Source organism: Scyliorhinus torazame, chromosome 9 (assembly GCF_047496885.1).
Source record: "Scyliorhinus torazame isolate Kashiwa2021f chromosome 9, sScyTor2.1, whole genome shotgun sequence".
Lineage (NCBI taxonomy): Eukaryota > Metazoa > Chordata > Chondrichthyes > Carcharhiniformes > Scyliorhinidae > Scyliorhinus > Scyliorhinus torazame.
The window spans coordinates 166,765,640-166,782,990 of NC_092715.1; the positions used below are offsets into that span (position 1 = coordinate 166,765,640).

General features: G+C 54.6%; 1 protein-coding gene across 3 annotated transcripts in view; it reads right to left on the minus strand.

The window, feature by feature from the left end:
• Positions 1-17,351, minus strand: part of hsd17b3 (hydroxysteroid (17-beta) dehydrogenase 3) — a 140,940-nt gene that overhangs the window by 17,520 nt on the left and 106,069 nt on the right. For 2 of the 3 annotated variants that reach the window (XM_072516742.1, XM_072516741.1), the window contains exon 9: positions 5,215-5,280. The exons of the other annotated variant lie outside the window; for it this stretch is intronic. In XM_072516742.1, the coding sequence (XP_072372843.1) occupies positions 5,215-5,280 (66 nt within the window). The remainder of the gene's footprint in view (positions 1-5,214; positions 5,281-17,351) is intronic. 3 annotated transcript variants of the gene reach the window in all.

A 17,351-nucleotide genomic window follows, 5' to 3' on the forward strand; every position in this document is an offset into this window, starting at 1 on the left:
AGTCAGAGACTTTTTCCCCGGGTGGAACAAACCATTACAAGGGGACATAAATTTAAGGTGAAAGGTGGAAGATATAGGAGGGATATCAGAGGTTGGTTCTTTACCCAGAGAGTCGTGGGGGCATGGAATGCACTGCCTGTGGAAGTAGTTGAGTTGGAAACATTAGGGACCTTCAAGCAGCTATTGGATAGGTACATGGATTACGGTAAAATGATATAGTGTAGATTTATTTGTTCTTAAGGGCAGCACGGTAGCATTGTGGATAGCACAATTGCTTCACAGCTCCAGGGTCCCAGGTTTGATTCCGGCTTGGGTCACTGTCTGTGCGGAGTCTGCACGTCCTCCCCGTGTCTGCGTGGGTTTCCTCCGGGTGCTCCGGTTTCCTCCCACAGTCCAAAGATGTGCAGGTTAGGTGGATTGGCCATGATAAATTGCCCTTAGTGTCCAAAATTGCCCTTGGTGTTGGGTGGAGGTGTTGAGTTTGGGTAGGGTGCTCTTTCCAAGAGCTGGTGCAGACTCAAAGGGCCGAATGGCCTCCTTCTGCACTGTAAATTCAATGATAATCTATGATTAATCTAGGACAAAGGTTCGGCACAACATCGTGGGCCGAAGGGCCTGTTCTGTGCTGTATTTTCTATGTTCTATGTTCTATGTCGGGGCAGGGAATGGCGAATGGGAAATGGGAGAAGTCATCGATCACGGTGAGGAAATAAGCATAACGGTTGGTGGACGGGAGGGGCCCCTTGAAGTCCACGCTCAGTCGCTCAAAGGGGCCCGAGGCCTTCACAAGCCGAACCTTGTCTGGCCGATAGAAGTGCGGTTTGCACTCCGCACAGACTTGGCAGGCCCTGACCATGGCCTTGACCTCCTTGGTGGAGTAAGGTAGGTTGCGGGACTTGATGAAATGGACGAGCCGGGCAACCCCCCGGGTGGCCGAGGTCATTGTGGATGGCTTGCAGGCGGTCCTCCTGCGTGTTGGCGCATGTGCCGCGGGACAGGGCATCTGGGGGCTCGTTGAGCTCCCCTGGACGATACTTGATATCGTATGTGTAGGTGGAGAGTTCGATCCTCCACCTCAAAATTTTATTGTTTTTTATTTTGCCCGGTTGCGTGTTATTGAACATATAGGCGACCGACCGTTGGTCGGTGACGAGGGTAAACCTCCTACCGGCTAGGTAGTGTCTCCAGCGCCGTACAGCCTCCACAATGGCTTGTGCCTCCTTTTCGACTGCAGAGTGTCGAACCTCGGAAGCGGTGAGGGTTCGGGAGAAGAATGCTACTGGTCTGCCTCCTTGGTTGAGGGTAGCAGCCAGGGCGATGTCTGATGCATCGCTCTCTACCTGGAAAGGGATGGTTTCGTCCACCGCGTGCATGGCGGCCTTGATGATGTAGGCCTTGATGCGGTTGAAGGCCAATTGAGCCTCAGCCGAGAGGGGAAAAGTGGTGGTCTTTAGGAGTGGGCGGGCTTTGTCCGCATACTTGGGGACCCACTGGGCGTAATAGGAGAAAAGCCCCAAGCATCGTTTGAGGGCCTTGAGGCTGCGGGGGAGAGGGAGTTCCTTAAGGGGGCGCATGAGGTCGGGGTCGGGACCTAGGACCCCGTCTTCCACAACATAGCCGAGGATGGCCAGCCGGGTGGTGTGGAAAACGCATTTGCCCTCGTTATAGGTCAGGTTAAGGGCTCAGGCGGTCTGGAGGAACTTTTTGAGGTTAGCGTCCTGGTCCTGCTGATCATGGCCGCAGATGGTGACATTGTCCAAGTACGGGTATGTAGCCCGCAAACCGTACTGGTCCACCATTTGGTCCATCGCTCTTTGAAAGGCGGAGACCCCATTTGTGACACCAAAGGGGACCCTGAGGAAGTGGAAGAGCCGGCCGGCTGCTTCGAAGGCAGTATAGGGGCAGTCTTTTGGTCGGATGGAGCTGGTGGTAGGCGGATTTGAGGTCGACCGTGGAAAAGACTCGGTATTGGGCGATCCAATTTACCATTTCCGCGATGCAAGGAAGGGGGTACACATCAAGCTGCGTGAATCGGTTTATGGTCTGGCTATAATCCACGACCATCCGTTTCTTCTCCCCGGACCGGACTACCACCACTTGCGCTCTCCAAGGGCTGTTGCTAGCCTCGATGACCCCCTCTCCCAGTAAACGCTAGACGTCTGACTTGATAAAAGCCATATCTTGGGCACTGTAGCGCCGGCTCCTGGTGGCGACGGGCTTACAGTCAGGAGTGAGGTTCGCGAATAGCGAGGGGGGTGTGACTTTCAGTGTCGCAAGGCAGCACACCGTGAGGGGGGGCAAGGGTCCGCCGAACTTCAGTGTCAGTCTTCGGTGGCTGCACTGGAAATCCAGTCCGAGCAGCAAGGGGGCACAGCGGTGAGGGAGGATATAAAATTTGAAACGGGTGTATTTGGCGTCCTGGATCGAGAGATCCACAATACAGTACCCCTTGATTTGTACAGAGTGGGACCCAGATGCGAGGGCTTTGGTTTGGGATGCGGGATGGGTGCGTAGGGAGCAGCGCCTTACCGTTTCAGGGTGGATAAAGCTCTCCGTGCTCCCGGAGTCGAAGAGGCATGTAGTGTCGTGCCCGTTGACCTGGACCTGCATCATGGAGTTCTGCAGGTGTTTTGGCCGCGTTTGATCGAGGTTGATCGCACCCAGTCGTGGGTAGTCGGAGTCCTCAGCCGAGTCGGACTCGTAAAATGGCCGCCGCTGCCGGCTGCGCGTGTCGGGTCGAGAAGATGGCCACCGACAAGATGGCCGCTCCCATGATTCGCACGAGGCTGATGACGCGTCAGAAGAGGGCGTGTCGGATCGGTGCGCAGCAGCATTGCGAGGCCTGCGGGCCCAAGAGCCTGATTTCTGGCCGGCTGTTCTTTGTTTTTCTGGCCACTGGGTCTGGCCAGGCAGACCCTCGCAAAGTGCCCTTTCTTCCCGCAGTCGCTGCAGATCGCGGAGCGGGCTGGGCAGCGTGGGCGTGGGTGCTGGCCCTGCCTGCAGAAGTAGCACGGTGTGCCCCCATGGTGAGCGGGTCGCCGCGTGGCGCAGGCCTGTAACTCGTCGAGCGATTCCCCTGAGCGCTGCCGGCAGGTAGAGAGCAGATGCCTAGCGTGCACCTCATTGATGGGTTTGACAAACCGCTTCCGGAGCAACTCGATCGCCTCATCATAAGTCGTCGCCTTTTCGAGTGTGGCGGAGATTCTGTGACTCACCCGAGCGTGGAGTAGACGCAGCTTGCGTGGCCCCAGGATGGGAGTCTCTGCGGAGTGCAGGTAGGCCTCGAAGCACCGCAGCCAGTATTTAAAAATTTCCTTTGCCTCCGGTGTCCGTGCTTCCAGATTGAGCTTCTCTGGTTTTAGGCCTGCGTCCGTCCTGAATCTAGTTTAGTCTAATAAATTGAGGTACCCTCAATAATGACGCTTAGAGATTAAACTGTAAAGAAGGCTTTATTAGACTAATAACTATGCTAGAGCTAGAGACGAGAGCTGACTGTTGCACAGACCATGAGGCAGCCCTTTATGTATGGCTCCCAGATGGGCGGAGCCAGAGGCGGAGTCCCCAGGGTTCCAAGCCCGGTCTTAAAGGGGACATCACCTTACATGATGATAAGGCAGTAACCGTTCATCACATCATGAAAGTCCACGAATTCTTGAATGGTGTTGGCATCAACACTTAGGGTTGGATTCTCCGATCGCCAATGCACAAAATTGCATTCGGCGATCGGCCGGAGAATGCGTTTTTACGCTGAAATCGGGGGAGGAGCTGTTTTTTCAATGCTCCGCCCCCTCAAAAGCAGCATACTCGAGAAGTACGCCGCACGCCATCGGGACGGCCTCAGGGTGTCACCTGAGGCCCTCCCCCGATGGGCCGCGTCCCCGATGGCATGGGGCGCGTGTCCTCACAACTTTCAAGGACCTCGCGTGGCGGCTGGGGGGACTGGTGTGGGGTGGTCTGAGGGTGGCATTGTTTGGCAGGCAGGGTCCGCGTGCGGTCGGCGCCATGTAGCACGACGCGGCCGCTGCAGTTCGGTGCCGTACACGTGCGCGGTCACGGACCTGACCATTCTGCGGCCACATCCGCAGGTAAAGCCGGGGGCATTACGTGGTGCAGTGCTGGTCCCCCACCAGGCGGAGGATCAGCGCAGGGGCGGCGCCGACTTTCTGGTCGTAAGACCAGAAGGATCCTGCGGACATAGCTGCAGAATCGGAGAATTAAGCCAATGTCCCAGGAATGGAGAATCAAGCCCAATGTCTTAAAAGTTCTTGTGCTGTAACTCACCATGTGAGTAGGTAAGGTTATTAGCCATAGCCCACGAGGAAGAATTGACATCTCTCTCTTGTACAAAGAGACAAGTGAATAAACAGTTTGAGGGGAACCACTTAACATTCGGTGTGGGGCAAGGCAAGGAGACAACTCTACATGAATGGCCACAGAAGCTACTGCAAGTGAAACAAATTGGCAACATTTTGGACCTCACTCTAACTACCTTGCCAACTGAGCTAACCAGGTTCGAGGTTCACGACGGCGCGAAACGGCCCCGATCCCGACCGATTCAGGCCCTGACAATGGGCTAGGATCGGGGCCGCGTCATCTACACGGGCCAGGCCTTGTCGCCCGCGTAAAGGCGGCGCCGCATAGATGACGCGGCCGGCGCCACATAACTGGCGTCATCCGCGCATGCGTGGTTGCTGTCCTCTCTAAGTCCGCCCCGCAAGAAGATGGCGGACGGATCTTGTGGGGCCGCGGAAGGAAGGAGGTCCTCATTCAGAGAGGACGGCCCGATGATCGGTGGGCACCGATCGCGGGCCACCCCACATTTGAGGTACCCCCCGGTGCAGGATCCCCCCTCGCCTCCCCTCAGGCCGCCCCCCCAGTGTTCGCGCGCTGTTCCCGACAGCAGCGACCAGGTGTGGACGGCACCGGGGTGAACCCGCCGTTTTAGCCTGGCCGCTTGGCCCATCCGTGCCTGAGAATAGCAGGGGTGCCAGAGAATCGCCATTTTGGGTGTCACCGGCGATTCTCCGGCCTGCGGCCCGCGAAACTCGACCAGGCCGTTCCCGCCGCTTGGGAGAATCGCGGGAGGGCGTCAGACCGGCATCCCGGGAAATTTTGGCAGCCCAGGCCATTCTCCCAACCGGCGTGGGAGTGGAGAATCTCGCCCCATGTTTTTCTATTTACTGCAAGATCCTCATAGGAATAATCTGGCTTTACCTTTATGATAATTCCCTTCGAACCATATTCTGCTTGGCAACCTCTGGAGAATCTTTCCATGAAGACCTGGAAAGTAATTTACTGAGAGTGAGAAGAAAATTGTTCAGAATACTACATGCAAAAATTGATTCTAAAGATCTCACTTTGTTAGGATGTCATTGGACTGCATTTCCCCAGCCCATTGGGGACAGGCTGAGAGGCAGGAAGGCGGTAAAATAGTGCAGGATGATGGCAGGTGGAGCAGCTGTCATCCTCCCAACACCGTGCTATGTTTCCTGCAACAGTAAGGTGGGAAATGCCCCTCCTGCCCAGAGTCCAACAAGCCACTGAAGTGACCAATTGAGGGTCTTTTCACACCTCTGTTGACATTTAATCAGAAGCACCGTGTAGGGTGACTGCTAGATAAAGACTGACAGCCTTCTAGTGAGTTCTGGGGCAGTGTGGGGAGGGGGGGGGAGGGGAATGGTCTCTTGTCAAACATCTTGTTTCAAGAAGGGACCTCCTTGCCTAACTGGACCCCGTGTCCCGAGGGGGCAAAGTCCATCAATGCACCCTTCTCCTCCAGATGTACGGCCAGCAGCTGAGCAACTAATGGAGACTGAGACAGCCCCGAAGACTGTTGTCATAATATGCACCCATGCACATCATGAGGTAAAAGCAGGCAGTGACAGACACCCAGGTGAGCCAATCAACATACAGAACAGAACACGACCAATCACCAGACAGAACACCAGAGGGGGGCTTCCAACTATAAAACACACAAGGCATCAGCACTCTGCCTCTTTCCACTGGTGACAACTGTAGTGACAGTCAGGGTGTACAAATCATTCAACACCTTCTACACGTAGATCAGAGCTAGCCTGATCTGATAGTTTTTTAAAAATAAAAATTTTATTAAAGTTTTCAAACACAATTTTTCCCCCTTACAAATCAACAAAAATGGTAACATGATAACTGATAGATAACATGGTTTAAATAAAATAGTGAACTAACAACATAACACGAAATAGTGCTCCCCCCCGCCCCTTCACCCCCTCTAGAACAAAAACAATTTACCCCCCACCTCCCCTGGGCTGCTGCTGCTGGCTATCTATTTTCCCCCCAAACGTTCCGCTAGATAGCCAAGGAACGGTTGCCACCGCCTGGAGAACCCCTGAGTCGATCCTCTCAGCGCAAATTTCATCCGCTCCAGTTTTATGAACCCTGCCATATCGTTTATCCAGGTTCCCACTCTCCTAATTCCTGCCCGGTGCCACCTCTGGAACCCTCTGTCCAACCTCCCTGGGGCAAACCTATGGTTGTTCCTGATCGGGGACCACACCGAGGCTCCCAGCACACCCCTCTGTCGCCTCCATTGCCCCCAGATACTTAATGTTGCCGCCACCACTGGGTTTGTGGTAAACCTTTTTGACGGAAAACGGTAGTGGCGCCGTCACCAGCGCTTTTAAGCTCGTTCCTTTACAGGACGCCATCTCCAGCCTTTTCCACGCCGCCCCCTCTCCCTCTATCATCCACTTACGGATCATCGCCACATTGGCGGCCCAGTAATAGTTGCCCAAATTCGGCAACGCCAGTCCCCCTCTGTCCCTGCTACGTTGTAGGAACCCCCTCCTTACCCTCGGGGCCTTCCCTGCCCACACAAAGCTCATGATGCTCCTATCTATTTTCTTGAAAAAGGCCTTAGTGATCAATATAGGGAGACATTGAAACACAAATAGGAACCTCGGGAGGACCATCATCTTAATCGCCTGCATTCTGCCCACCAGTGACAGCGGCTGCATATCCCACCTTTTAAAATCCTCTTCCATTTGCTCCACCAGCCGAGTCAGATTGAGTCTGTGTAAGGTTCCCCAGCTCCTGGCTATCTGAATCCCCAGGTATCGGAAGTTTCTTTCCACTCCCCTTTGCGGCAGGCCATCTATCCCTCTACTCTGGTCCCCAGGGTGTATCACAAAAAGCTCACTCTTTCCCATGTTAAGCCTATATCCCGAGAAATCTCCAAACTCCCTCAATATCTGTCATCCCCCCACTGAATCCGCCACATACAGCAGTAGGTCATCTGCGTAGAGTGACACTCGGTGTTCCTCTCCCCCTCTAACCACCCCTCTCCATTTCCTGGAGTCTCTCAGCGCTATGGCCAGTGGTTCAATTGCCAGCGCGAACAGTAATGGGGACAGCTGGCATCCCTGTCTTGTTCCCCTGTGTAGTCGAAAATACTCCGACCTTTGCCGATTTGTGACTACACTTGCCATTGGGGCCCCATAGAGGAGTTTAACCCAGCTGACAAACCCCTCCCCGAACCCGAACCTCCTCAGCACCTCCCATAGATACTCCCACTCTACCCTATCAAATGCCTTCTCTGCATCCATCGCCGCCACTATCTCTGCCTCCCCCTCTGATGGGGGCATCATTATCACCCCCAATAGCCGTCGCACGTTGACATTCAATTGTCTCCTCTTTACGAACCCTGTCTGATCTTCGTGCACCACCCCCGGGACACAATCCTCGATCCTCGTCACCAGCACTTTTGCCAGCAACTTGGCGTCCACATTCAGAAGCGAGATAGGCCTTTAAGACCCGCATCGCAGCGGGTCTTTATCTCGCTTCAGGATTAGTGATATCATCGCCTCTGACATTGTCGGGGGTAGGGTCCCCCCTTCTCTGGCCTCGTTAAAGGTTCTTACCAGCAGCGGGGCCAACAAGTCCACGTATTTCCTGTAAAATTCCACCGGGAACCCGTCAGGTCCCGGGGCCTTCCCTGCCTGCATGTTCCCCAGCCCTTTGGTCACCTCGCCCACCCCAATTGGCGCCCCCAGACCTGGCACCTCCTGCTCCTCCACCCTCCACCTTAGTTGGTCCAGAAACTGCTGCATCCCCTCTTTTCCCTCCGGGGGTTGGGACCTATATAACCTCTCACAAAAGGTCTTAAACACCTCATTCACCTTCCCTGCTCTCCGCACCGTAGTTCCCGTTTCATCCCTAACTCCCCCTATTTCCTGCTGGTGGGCCAACAGGCGACTCGCCTTTTCCCCATATTCATATCTCATGCCCTGTGTCTTCCTCCACTGTGCCTCTGCCTTCCCTGTGGTCAGCAGGTCAAACTCCGTCTGGAGTCTGCGCCTCTCCCTATATAGTCCTTCGTCCGGGGCCTCCGCATATCTTTTATCCACACTCAAGATCTCCCCCAGTGGCCACTTCCGGTTGCGGCAGGGATGAGCTAGCCGCACGTTTCGGCGGCTCCAGCTCCGACGGAACTTCGGGCTCTTTTAAGAGCCCCAACTTGGACGGCCATAAAACCCGGTGCGAGGCGCGAGGGAAGGGAGTCCCCCCCGAAAGACGGAGGGAAAAACCGGCGGCGGCGGCTGCAGCTCGAAGAATCTGCAGCCAGAAGATCAGAGAGAGAGAGAGAGGGAGTGAAACAAAATGGCGGCGGAGAAACCACAGGTGACATGGGGGCCTGAGCAGGACGAGGTGGTGAGACGGTGCGTGGACCTGCTGAAGAAGGAGGTAATGACCCCGTTGTTACAGGCAATTGAGGGGCTTAAGGAGACTTTAAAGACCCAGGAGACGGAACTTCGCGTGGTGGAGCAGAAGGTGTCAGGTATTGAGGACGAGGTCCTGGGCCTGGCGGTCAAGACTCAGACGCACGAGGCACTTCATAAAAAGTGTGCTGACAGGATTGAGGCCCTTGAAAATGGAGCGCGAAGGAAGAACCTTAGGATACTAGGTCTCCCGGAGGGTGTGGAAGGAGTGGACTGTGGAGCGTACGCAAGTAAGATGCTGAGCTCACTGATGGGTGCTGAGGCCCCTGCGGGCCCCATGGAGGTGGAGTGGGCAAATCGGATCCCGGCGAGAAGACCAAAAGCGGGAGAACCACCGAGGGTGATAATCGTGCGATTCTACCGCCTTAAGGACAGAGAAGAGGTCCTGAGATGGGCCAAAAAGGTGCGGAGTAGCAGATGGGAGAATGCGGTGGTAAGGATCTACCAGGATTGGAGTGCGGAGGTGGCGAGAAGGAGGGCGAGCTTCAACCAAGCCAAAGAGGTTTTGCACAAAAGGAAGGTGAAGTTTGGGATGCTGCAGCCGGCAAGACTATGGGTCACGCATCAGGAGAGACACTATTATTTTGAGACGGCGGAGGAAGCATGGTCCTTCATCAATGAAGAGAAACTGGACCGGAACTGAGGGACTGATGCTGCAGGGAACTGTTATTGTTGTTATTATTGTTTTTGTTAATGGGATGGTGAAAGTTAAGCGAGAAGTAAACAGGGAAGGGGGGGGACACTGGGGAAATGTGGGCGCCGGTGAGGGGGGAGAGGCGGGACATAGTCAGAGAATGGGGAAGGAGAGGGGGAGGGGAAAGGGAGCTGCGCCATAAGAGGCGGGACAGGTAAAGGGATGTTCCCGCGCCAGAAAGAATAAGGCGGGAAAACAGGCGCAAGGCGGATGGGAGTTCCCTCCCATCGGGGGGGCCGAGGAGCGAGCAGGAGTAGCCGGGGTCAGTTGAAGTCAGCTGACTTACGGAAGTGATATGGGGGGAACAATCAAGCTAGATAGGGATCTAGCCGGGGGGGGGGGACAACTGGGTTGCTGCTGCGGAAATCCAAAAGGAAATGGCTAAAGAGAAGGTGGTCGGGGGCGGAATGCGACGCTGGGGGAGCGAGCGGGAGCGCGGAGGCGGGATATGGGACTGGCCTAGAGAAGGTAATGGCTAGTCGACACGGGAGGGGGGCAGGTAGCCCCCCAGTGAGGCTGATCACGTGGAACGTGAGAGGCCTGAATGGGCCGATAAAAAGGGCCCGAGCGCTCGCGCATTTGAAAGGACTAAGGGCAGACGTGGTTATGCTCCAAGAGACGCACCTAAAGGTGGCGGACCAAGTTAGGCTAAGGAAAGGATGGGTGGGACAGGTGTTCCACTCAGGACTGGACGCAAAGCACAGAGGGGTGGCCATTTTGGTGGGGAAACGGGTAGCATTTGAAGCAAAGAACATCGTAGCAGATAGTGGAGGTAGATATGTAATGGTGAGTGGTAGGCTGGAGGGAATGGAGGTCGTGTTGGTTAATGTGTATGCCCCAAATTGGGACGATGCGGGGTTCATGAGACGGACGCTGGGGCGTATTCCGGACCTGGAGGCAGGAAATTTGATTTCAGGAGGGGACTTCAATACGATGCTGGACCCGGGGCTAGATAGATCCAGCTCAAGGACTGGAAGAAGGCCGGCAGTGGCCAAGGTACTTAAGGGGTTTATGGACCAAATGGGGGGAGTGGATCCATGGCGATTTCTTAGACCCAGGGCTAGGGAGTATTCCTTCTTCTCCCACGTCCATAAAGTGTACTCCCGGATAGATTTTTTTGTTCTAGGAAGGTCGTTGATCTCTAGGGTGGAAGAAGCTGAATACTCAGCCATAGTGGTTTCGGATCATGCCCCACATTGGGTGGACCTGGAAGTAGGAGAGGACAGGGAGCAGAGAACACTCTGGCGATTGGATGTGGGACTGATGGCGGATGAGGGAGTGTGTGCAAGAGTGAGGGGGTGCATCGAGAGATACCTGGAGGTCAATGACGACGGCGAGGTCCCTGTGGGAGTGGTCTGGGAAGCACTAAAAGCGGTGGTCAGAGGAGAGCTGATTTCTATTGGGGCCCACAAAAGGAAAACAGAGGCCAAGGAAAGGGATAGATTACTGGGGGAGATTTTAAGGGTGGACAGGGAATTTGCAGAGACCCCGGAAGAGGAGCTGTACAGGGAGAGGAGACGACTCCAGACCGAGTTTGACCTTCTGACCACCAGAAAGGCGGAGGTACTGTGGAGGAAGGCACAGGGGAGGAGGTATGAATATGGGGAAAAGGCTAGTCGCCTGTTGGCGCACCAACTGCGAAAGAGGGCAGCAGCGAGGGAGATAGGAGGAATTAGGGATGAAAGGGGAGACACCGTGCGAAGGGCAGGAAAGATAAATGAGGTGTTTAAGACCTTTTATGAAGAACTGTATAGGTCTCAGCCCCCAGAGGGAGAGGAAGGGATGCGGCAGTTCCTGGACCAGTTGAGGTTCCCGAAAGTGGAGGAGCAGGCGGTGGCAGGCCTGGGGGCGCCGATTGAGGTGGACGAGGTTATTAAGGGACTGGGAAGCATGCAAGCAGGGAAGGCCCCGGGGCCAGACGGGTTCCCGGTGGAATTCTACAGAAAATATGTGGACTTGTTGGCCCCGTTGTTGGCGAGGACGTTCAATGAGGCCAGGGAAGGGGGGACACTACCCCCGACAATGTCGGAGGCGACGATATCGCTAATTTTGAAGAGGGACAAAGGTCCGATGCAGTGTGTGTCCTATAGACCTATTTCACTATTGAACGTGGACGCCAAACTGCTAGCAAAGGTGCTGGCATCGAGGATAGAGGACTGTGTCCCAGGGGTGGTGCACGAAGACCAGACAGGGTTCGTAAAAGGGAGACAATTGAATGTTAACGTGCGACGGCTATTAGGGGTGATAATGATGCCCTCAGTGGAGGGGGAGGCAGAGATAGTGGCGGCAATGGACGCAGAGAAGGCATTTGATAGGGTGGAGTGGGAGTATTTATGGGAAGTGTTAAGGAGGTTTGGGTTTGGGAACGGATTTATTCGCTGGGTTAGACTACTTTATGGGGCACCGACGGCAAGCGTAGTTACAGGTCGACATAGACCGGAGTACTTCCGATTATATAGGGGAACAAGACAGGGATGCCCGCTGTCTCCATTGTTGTTTGCGCTGGCAATTCAACCTCTGGCCATGGTGCTGAGAGACTCCAGGAAATGGAGAGGGGTGACTCGAGGGGGAGAAGAACACCGAGTTTCGTTATACGCGGATGACCTATTGCTATACGTGTCGGACCCAGCGGGGGGGATGATAGAGGTTATGCAAATCTTGAGGAGGTTCGGGGAATTTTCGGGGTATAGGTTAAACATGGGGAAGAGTGAATTATATGTGATACATCCAGGGGACCAGAGTAGAGAGATAGAAGGCTTACCGCTAAGGGAAGTGGAAAGAAACTTCCGATACTTGGGGATTCAGATCGCTAGGAGCTGGGGAACCTTGCACAGACTTAATCTGACACGGCTGGTAGAACAAATGGAGGAGGACTTTAAGAGGTGGGACATGCAGCCTTTATCGCTGGCGGGCAGGGTGCAAGCAATTAAGATGATGGTCCTTCCGAGGTTCTTAGTTGTATTTCAATGTCTCCCTATTTTAATCACCAGGACCTTTTTTAATAAAATAGATAGGAGCATTACGAGCTTTGTGTGGGCAGGGAAAGTTCCGAGAGTAAGGAGGGGGTTCCTTCAGCGCAGTAGGGACAGAGGAGGACTGGCACTATCGAACTTGGGAGATTATTATTGGGCCGCCAATGTGGCAATGATACGTAGATGGATGATGGAGGGTGAGGGAGCGGCGTGGAAAAGGCTGGAGAGAAGGTCCTGTAAAGGGACGAGTCTAGAGGCGCTGGTGACGGCGCCGCTACCGTTCTCACCGAAAAGGTACACCACGAACCCGGTGGTGGCGGCAACACTGAACATATGGGGACAGTGGAGGTGACAGAGAGGGGTGCGGGGAGCCCTGGTGGGGTCCCCTATCAGGAACAACCATAGATTCGCCCCAGGAAGAATGGATGGAGGATTTCAAAGCTGGTACCAGTTGGGAATTAGGAAGGTGGGAGATTTATTCATAGATGGGACTTTTGCGAGCTTGGGAGCACTGGAGGAAAAGTATAAGTTACCCCGGGGGAATTTCTTGAGATATATGCAGGTGAGGGCGTTTACTAGACAACAGGTGAGGGAATTTCCGCGGCTCCCGACACAGGGGATACAGGACAGGGTGCTTTCAGGGGTGTGGGTCGGAGAGGGCAAGGTGTCAGAGATTTATAGAGAGATGAGGGAAGAGGGGGAGGAGTCGGTGGGCGAACTAAAAAGAAAGTGGGAAGAAGAATTAGGGGAGGAGATAGAGGAGGGTATGTGGGCTGATGCCCTAAGCAGGGTAAATTCCTCTTCCTCATGCGCCAGGCTTAGCCTGATTCAATTTAAGGTGCTACATAGAGCACACATAACGGGGGCAAGATTGAGCAGGTTCTTTGGAGTGGAGGACAAATGTGGGAGGTGTGGTGGGAACCCGGCAAACCATGCACATATGATTTGGGCGTGCCCGGCACTGGGAGGGTATTGGAAGGGAGTGACGGGAGTGATTTCGCAGGTAGTGAAGGCCCGGGTCAAACCAGGCTGGGGGTTAGCTCTATTTGGAATTGCGGAAGAGCCGGGAGTGCAGGAGGCGAAAGAGGCCGACGTTGTGGCCTTTGCGTCCCTCGTAGCCCGGCGCAGGATCCTACTCATGTGGAAGGAGGCGAAACCCCCCGGACTGGAGGCCTGGGTAAACGATATGGCGGGGTTTATTAAACTGGAGCAGATAAAGTTTGCCCTGAGAGGATCGGCTCAAGGGTTCACCAGGCGGTGGCAGCCATTTCTCGACTACCTAGGGGAACGTTAGAGGGAAGACGGATGACCAGCAGCAGCAACCCAGGGGGGAGGGCGGGGGGGGGCAGTTGAGTATAGGTCAATAGAGTACGAGGTTTTGTTACTTGTATATTATTACTACTATTATTATTATTGTTAAAAAGTTTAAAAATTTCTGTTTTGTTACTGTTATCGTTTCGCTTGTTTTGTAAGCGGGAAAAATGTTGCTCAGGGAAAAAAATTTCAATAAAATATTTTTTTTTTAAAAAGATCTCCCCCAGTAATCTTTCCCTCTCTTTGGCCTGTTTTCCCCTTGTGAGCCCTGATGGAGATCAACTCTCCCCTGACCACCGCCTTCAGCGCTTCCCATACTACCCCCACTCGGACCTCCCCATCATCATTGGCCTCCAGGTACCTCTCAATACATCCCCGCACCCTTCCGCAGACTCCCTCATCCGCCAATAATCCCACATCCAGTCGCCAGAGTGGGCGCTGTTCCCTCTCCTCTCCTAGTTCCAGATCCACCCAATGTGGGGCATGGTCTGAAACAGCTATGGCCAAGTACTCCGTTCCTTCCACCCTCTAAATCAGTGACCTTCCCAGAACGAAGAAATCTATCCGAGAGTATACCTTATGGACATGGGAGAAAAAGGAGAACTCTTTGGCCAGCGGCCTGGCAAATCTCCACGGATCCACTCCCCCCATTTGGTCCATAAACCCCCTTAGCACCTTGGCCGCTGCCGGCCTTCTTCCGGTCCTGGATCTAGATCTATCTAACCCTGGGTCTAGCACGGTGTTGAAGTCCCCACCCATTACCAGGTTTCCTACCTCCAGGTCCGGGATACGTCCCAGGATCCACTTCATAAATCCCGCATCCTCCCAGTTCGGGGCATATACATTGACCAGCACGACCTCCATTCCCTGCAGTCTGCCCCTCACCATCACATATCTGCCCCCGCTGTCCGCTACATGTTCCTAGCCTCGAATGACACCCGTTTCCCCACCAATATGACCACCCCTCTATTCTTTGCGTCTAGCCCTGAGTGGAACACCTGTCCCACCCATCCTTCCCTGAACCTAACCTGGTCCGCCACCTTCAGATGCGTCTCTTGAAGCATGGCCACATCTGCCTTCAGTCCTTTTAAGTGCGTGAACACTCGGGCCCTCTTAATCGGCCCATTTAGGCCTCTCACGTTCCACATGAGCAGCCGGACTGGAGGGTGCCCGCCCCCCTCCCCTGTCGACTAGCCATCACCCTCTCTGGGCCAGTCCCACGTCCCGGTCCCGCGCACCCACCCGTCCCCCAGGCGGCGCATTCCCGCCTCGACCACCTTTTCTCTTACCAGCTCCCTTTCGATCTCAGCAGCAGCAACCCAGTTGTTTCCCCCCCTCCCCCCCCCCCCCCCCCCCCCCCCGCTAGATCCCCATCTAGCATGGTTACTTCCCCCATATTGCTTCCGAAAGTCAGCTGACTTCAACTGACCCCGGCTTCTCCCGCTCTCTCCTTGACCCCCCCCGTGTGAGGAACTCCGTTCCTCCTTGCGCCTATCTTCCCGCCATCATCTCTCTGGCGCGGGAAAAGAAAACAAAACCCCGCGCTTTCTAGAACCATCCCGCCCCCCATGGCGCAGCTCCCCCTACAGCCCCGTTCCTATTCCCCATCCCTCGCCTGTGTCTCTTCTTCTTCCCCCCTACCGGCGCCCACATTTCTCAGTGTCCCCCCCTCCCCAATTTACACCTCTATACATCAGCATTGTCGTTTCCCCTCCAACATCAGTCCCTCAGTTCTGGTCCAGTTTCTCTTTTTGAATGAAGGTCCATGCTTCTTCCGACGTTTCAAAGTAGTAATGTCTATCCTGATGCGTGACCCATAATCGCGCTGGCTGCAACATCCTAAACTTTACTTTCTTCTTATGCAGCACCTCCTTGGCTCGATTGAAACTCACCCTCCTTCTCCCCACCTCCGCACTCCAGTCCTGATACACTCGTATCACCGCATTCTCCCATCTACTACTTCGTACCTTTTTGGCCCATCTCAAAACAACCTCGCTGTCATTGAAGCGGTGAAATTGCACGATCATCGCCCTAGGTGGTTCTCCAGCCTTTGGTCTCCTCGCAGGGACCCGGTGGGCCCCTTCCACTTCCAAGGGGCCCGAGGGGGCCTCAGCTCCCATTAGCGAACGTAGCATCGTGCTCGCAAAAGCCCCGCCGTCAGCTCCTTCCACTCCCTCGGGGAGACCCAGGATCCGGAGGTTCTTTCTCCTTGATCTATTTTCCAGGACTTCAATTCTTTCGATGCACTTCTTATAGAGCGCCTCGTGCGTCTGCATTTTGACCGCTAGGCCCAGGATCTCATCCTCGTTGTCAGTTACCTTCTGCTCCACCACACGGAGCTCTATCTCCTGGGCCTTTTGTGTCTCTTTAAGCCCCTCGATTGCCTGTAGCATCGGGGCCAGCACCTCCTTTTTTAGCAGCTCCACACACCGTCTTAAAGATTCATCCTGGTCCGGTCCCCATGTCGCCTGGGCTCCCTCCGACGCCATCTTGTTCCTTTCTTTCCTCTGCCGCTGCCCTCGAGGATCCTCCGTGATCTGGCCGCCGCCGCCGATCTTTTTCTTCACACTGGGGGGGACTCCCTGTTGCTTCACCCCACACCGGGTTTCGTCACAAAAAGTTTCCCGTTGGAGCTCTTAAAAGAGCCTGAAGGTCCGTCAAAGCTGGAGCCGCCGAAACGTGCGGCTTAGCTGGTCATCGCCGCAACCGGAAGTCCCTGGTCTAGATAGGTAATGTTAGTTTGCTTAGAGTAGTAGAGTCAACCCACAACCAGCTGTGTGCTTCGTTACTGAAGTTCAATAAATCTTATTGAACCAACGCCTACGTTTGGTGTATGCTTGATCATTTAACTGCATCGTGTTGCAGTCCGTGTTACCCCAGGGTGAATAACACGACATGATATCAGGGCTGGCTACTGCTTCTAAGTAATTTACCTTCGAAAAAATTCACTGACGACCAGCAAGTGCCTTCCAGCGGCATGGAAAAGATCCAGGCCCCTCCACAGCTCCAGATCTCCGGGAACCTTGGCGTCAACTGGTGGGTCTTCAAGCAGAAATTCAGTCTATACCTTGAGGCCTCGGGCCTCGAAAGTGCGTCCGATGCCCGAAAAATCGCGCTGCTACTGTTGACTGCGGGGGACCAGGCCATCCAAATCTTCAATTCGCTCACTTTTGCCGACGGTGAGGACAAGACCAAGTTTCAGAAAATCTTAGCCAAATTCGACAGTCACTGTGAGGTCGAGACGAACGAAAGCTTCGAGCGCTATGTCTTCCAGCAGCGCCTTCAGGGTAAGGATGAGCCTTTCAAGTCTTTTCTCACTCATCTACGCATTCTAGCGCAATCCTGCAACTACGGTGACACCGCTGACTCCCTCATCAGGGATCAGATCGTGTTTGGCGTCCACTCCGACGCACTGCGGGAGCAGCTCCTAAAAATAAAAAACATGATCCTGCCAGTGGCCATCGAGACGTGTAAAGTCCACGAACCGGCGAAAAGTTGCTATTCCCACCTTAAGTCGGCAGAGCAGGACCAACTTGCCACCCACGAGGCTGAGAGTGTACAGGCCATCGCCCAAATGCGGCGCCTGAGCATCGATGAAGGCGGCCATTTTGCGCG